At 38.5% G+C, this 4,601-nt stretch overlaps 2 protein-coding genes across 2 annotated transcripts; one reads left to right on the top strand and one right to left on the bottom strand.

Annotated features, from left to right (window-relative positions):
- Positions 1-121: 121 nt before the first annotated feature.
- On the top strand, positions 122-2,767 carry LOC139775829 (EARP-interacting protein homolog). Its single transcript, XM_071712130.1, has 7 exons — positions 122-281; positions 351-659; positions 1,022-1,247; positions 1,414-1,631; positions 1,745-1,926; positions 1,996-2,292; positions 2,372-2,767. The coding sequence occupies exons 2-7, from the start codon at positions 618-620 to the stop codon at positions 2,532-2,534; spliced, it is 1,128 nt and encodes a 375-aa protein (XP_071568231.1). The 5' UTR covers positions 122-281; positions 351-617; the 3' UTR covers positions 2,535-2,767.
- Positions 2,564-3,984, bottom strand: L(1)g0004 (lethal (1) G0004). The gene is made up of 3 exons (XM_071712131.1): positions 3,615-3,984; positions 3,369-3,458; positions 2,564-3,281 (listed from the first exon to the last, which is right to left on the bottom strand). Exons 1-3 carry the CDS (start codon positions 3,726-3,728, stop codon positions 2,751-2,753), a joined length of 735 nt encoding a protein of 244 aa, XP_071568232.1. The 5' UTR covers positions 3,729-3,984; the 3' UTR covers positions 2,564-2,750.
- Positions 3,985-4,601: the final 617 nt, after the last annotated feature.

Genomic DNA, 4,601 nt, shown 5'->3' with positions numbered 1-4,601 from the left:
ACGTATGCGCGTACTCGGCGTACTCCGGACTCCTCAGTCTCCTCACTCCGGTACTCCCATCTCCCATGCTCCCACCACTTTTGAGGCTAGGTGCCGCGCCAGCGCCAGCCTGAGCGCCTCGACGACGACCGTTGGAAGGTATATACGGCGGTATACAGTTTGTCCGGTTTGTCGCTAGGTCGGCCCTTTCCCTCGTCCCTCCGCGCCGCGGCGCCCCTGGAACCGAGCTTGACGTGCGTTCGGACTTCGGACGAGGCCAGTGAACGCGGCATTACACGGACGTCAGTAGATATTTTTGATGTTTCTACTTTTAATTATTGTAAATGTCTAATTGCATGCTGTTATTACAGAGCTGGGGCTGGATTGATGTTCACATTCCTACAGGATTGTCCGTTCGGATTATTCCTCTTTGAACTGAAACGATAATCTTTTGTTATCACAAGATATGATGTTGATGGAAACCCGAAACGAAGTTTAAGTTCTTGTGTAGCTGTCTTTAATGTTATTGTTTGCCATGCGCTTTTGACAGATCATATGCTCTGAAAAATCGTACGCGCATTTCCCTGGCAAGCTTCAATAAATATCACATTGTGCGGTGAAACGCAACGCAATCAAAAATGGAAAATGATAATCCAGTTATATATGGGCTCGAATTCCAAGTACGAACCTGTCAGAGTTAATTTTGCGAATACTAAGTAAACCACCCACTAAACACTGACTAGCACTAAATTATAATATTGTTTCAATATCATAATTTCCTACTCAACAATTTAACTGTCATGTACAACATGTATTATATTACACTTGATTGTTGAGTGAGAAATTATAATATTGATATAATGTCACTTTTAGAGCAGCATAACTTTTTATTTTATAGTATTTCATGCTGCCGCTAAGTAACATTGTCTACTACTTCCTACTGCTATTTAAATGTCTAATTTGCTACTTACTATTTGTTCCTTGTTGCTGTAGAAACTTTAAGTTATACAAGAGATAAACGTAATGCTGTTTTACATTTTAGACCAGAGCACTGTCGGCTCAAACGGCCGAGACGGATATCGTGAGATTCTTGGTAGGAACGCAGTCTTTAAAATTCAGCAACAACCAGGTTCACTTAGTAGAGCTTAATGAGGAAACAGGAAATTTGAAGACGCAGGTGTTTCAGCATTCAGTAGGAGAAATTTGGTCCTTACAGGCTTCTCCGACTGAATCTGATATATTTATTACATGTTACAATAGCTTGAGTGGTAAATAAGCTTCTCACGTATTCAATTTCCTAAAGTAACATTTTGTTGTTCAAGCTGAAATTAATGGATTGTGAATTTTTATTATTAATATAAATTATTAATATGAATTATATATTTCGTGGCATAAAATATATCTGATGGTTCCAAAGAACCTTTATTTTCCTAGAGGAAGGTTCCTGTCAGATGAAGGGAGCTATCTGGAGATTTCCTGAGATAAAAGAATACACTAATGATGTTCTGCAACTCGATAAATTAGCTGATATCGATACGACTCCATATGGCACCGATCTTAAAACGATTGCCTATCATCCTATGGATAGTAAGAAGGTTGTGTCGGTAGTAGATAACAATTTTGTTTTATGGGATCTGGCTGAAGGACCACAGGTATTGATCTCCTCTTCATATAATCAAGGATACTCTATTATCGTACATGAAATTTATCTTTGTTGTTTTTTAAGATTATTCTCAATAATTTAAATTTTTTTAACCCCACTCAGGTTATGGTATCGGGCACCTTATCAGGCAAAGGTCAGCCACGGTTTACGAACGGTAAATGGAATCCTCACAACGGTGCCAATCAATTTGTAACCTTGAACGATAACAACGTTCGCGGATGGGATTTCAGGAGTCCAGCCAATGCTGCTTGGTCTATTTTATCTGCACATTCGCAAATCATCAGGTAATAATGATATAAAGATTTAATTCTCGATAGAATTGAATTCATCTCTCCATGTAACTCGTTTCCCAGGGACCTGGATTTCAATGCAAATCGTCAGTATTTTCTATCTACTTGCGGCGACGATGGATACATGAAGTTCTGGGATATCCGTCTTCCGACGGAACCGGTGCTGTCACGTATGGAGCATTCGCATTGGGTGTGGAACATAAGGATTAATCGATTCCACGATCAGCTCGTTTTAACGTCCAGCAGTGATTCCAGAGTGATATTGTGCAGTATCGCGTCCATATCGTCTGAACCATTCGGACATATGGTGTCAGCGGAAGACGAGACTTCGCAAAATGAAGAATCTTGCGGGAAAAAGAAGTAAATATATCAAGCAACGATACTTTTTTTTAACTAATTTACATGTAAAATACAAAATTTCGTACATTTATGATTCTAGATTAGACGATGGTCTGGTAGGAAGGTACGAGGAACACGAAGACAGTGTGTACGCAGTGGAATGGTCGTCTGCCGATCCTTGGACATTTGCATCTCTCAGTTACGACGGCAGATTAGTTCTCAATAAAGTACCGCGTAAATATAAATATCAAATACTTCTATAAATCCACAATATTTAACGAAAAAGTGGAAGTAATATTACACGCCTCATTTATTGTAAATTTAATTTTGTACCTAAATATCATGTACATTATTATTGACATTGTACATACGTGTATACCTAATATTAGGTATAAAATAATGTTATAATTATTATATAATAAGAGAATGTATATATATTTACACGTATGTATGATACAGATAAATAGAACATATGGATATTAGAACTGTTCCGAGATCTTGCTAGCTATGTTTCTTAATTGTCCGTAAACCTTGGAGGGTGGACTGCCCAAGATTAAATTGCATATCGCTCTGCGAGCTAATTGTATGTTCTGAAAAGAACCGAGTATATGTATCTTGGTATCGGCCAGCACAATTCTGGTCTTTGTTACGTTCTCGATGGTAAACTTCGTTCTTCCACCCTTGCCCGCTAATCTCCCAACCGCCCGAGACCGGTGATCCCCTTTCATTTGTTGCCTGACGTCTTGTATCTCGAACGACTCCACAAACAGGTCGTCCAGGCGTAACAACGCCAAAGCGTCCTCCACCTCGAATCCACAGATGAACGCTTTCACAAAGTCCGCCGCTTTTTGGAGATACGAAATGTCCGGTGTCTCCGGTGCCGTTCTAATTTCTACATTTCTGGTCTTCAGATTGAAACGTATTTGTAGCTTCAGATGTTCAGTGACGGGTGTAAATATTTTTAACCAGTTTTCCTTCAAAGGCGAGTATCTGTGCGCTGGTACCGATATCTGCAATAAAAATAATTTGTGTTAAAATTAAGTTCATATATAAATTTTTGTAATATACTGTACTATTATATTATATCATATAATTACCTTCCTTTGTTCTCCTCCTTGTACGTTCTTAGCTCTCTTTTTAGACGGTTGCTGCTTTACTTTTCCCTTTATTCCACTGACTATCTCTACCTAAAGAAAAAGAAACCTTTATTCGTACTATGATATAACGATAAAAATGAAACATGAAAGACACGATTTTCAGCGGGTATCTTTTACGAAATACAGTTATTCTTCGATCGAAGTTGTCTTCAAGCTTAAAACAACACTACTTAATTCAACAAGTACCTCCATGCGATTATCGTCGGCATGGCGTTTCTTGGACGTTTTCGCCACTTCATCAGTCTTCTGCTGAGGCTGAGGTTGATCCGCGATGCTCATCTCTCGCGTGGTTTCCTCCATTTTCTACGAGTATATCTGAATGTTTTACGAGAATAATCCGTCCTCTCTTGTCGCGTGGCTCGCACGTGGATCAACGATGCCAAGGCGAAGGCGAAATTGTTCTAGGTTAGGTTCGTTTTCAACTTTCTATCTATACCACACCACGTGAAAACAGTGATGTGAATGTGAATCCCAGTGAACGCACACAGAGTGACGCTCGGTCTATCGGTGTGTCGGCAGCGCTCGGCAGTGCCGAGCGAGAGGGAGAATATTATTCCCTCCTTGTCGCTCTTAGGGCTCAGTCACAATGAGAAAAATAAGGAATAAGATAAAGGAATAAGGAATAAGGCATGTTGCATCTCACTTTAATGTACATGTACTGAAGTGAGATGCGACATTCCCTTATTCCTTATTCCTTTATCTTATTCCTTACTTTTATCATTGTGACTGAGCCCTTACTTAGCTCGCGCGATCGACGATGTTTTTACGCTGGAAATGCTTTCTCGGTATCTCGGCGTGAATCTGAGTTGCCGTTGCACGATAATCAAAGAGCGATCTTTGGAATAATGTAGAGATGTAAAAATAATTAATAAACATAAAAAAATTGTAGTAAAAAATTATGTTGATCACTCTTGCAGAAATTTTCATGCTTTGACCTATACTCCTATTATTTTGACAATTTCTTTCCGAAAAAAATTCCGTAGAAGAGAAAACACATATTTTTTTGTTTGGCCTACAATTAATATTTCCGAGTGTAATATTTGTAAGAAATTGAATTTGTCGGTAACTGTTATACTTTTAAGTTAATTAATATCTTGGAAATATTCAATTCTATATATACGTATGAGATATTTTCGTTAACAAATATATTTATATAAATACTATATTTTATAT

The sequence above is a fragment of the Temnothorax nylanderi genome, unplaced genomic scaffold, assembly GCF_030848795.1.
Source record: "Temnothorax nylanderi isolate EJ_2023f unplaced genomic scaffold, tnyl_v1.0 TNYL_tig0106_pilon, whole genome shotgun sequence".
Lineage (NCBI taxonomy): Eukaryota > Metazoa > Arthropoda > Insecta > Hymenoptera > Formicidae > Temnothorax > Temnothorax nylanderi.
The sequence above is the reverse complement of the archived record's forward strand: the minus strand, read 5'-3'. Positions and strand labels throughout refer to the sequence as shown.

Excerpts from the sequence above, each read along its gene's own strand:
- LOC139775829 (XM_071712130.1), top strand. The coding sequence starts at position 618 with ATGGAAAATGATAATCCAGTTATATATGGGCTCGAATTCCAA. Across the intron at positions 1,248-1,413 it reads ATGTTACAATAGCTTGAGTG|AGGAAGGTTCCTGTCAGATG; the intron begins GTAAATAAGCTT and ends TTATTTTCCTAG. Across the intron at positions 1,632-1,744 it reads ATCTGGCTGAAGGACCACAG|GTTATGGTATCGGGCACCTT; the intron begins GTATTGATCTCC and ends AACCCCACTCAG.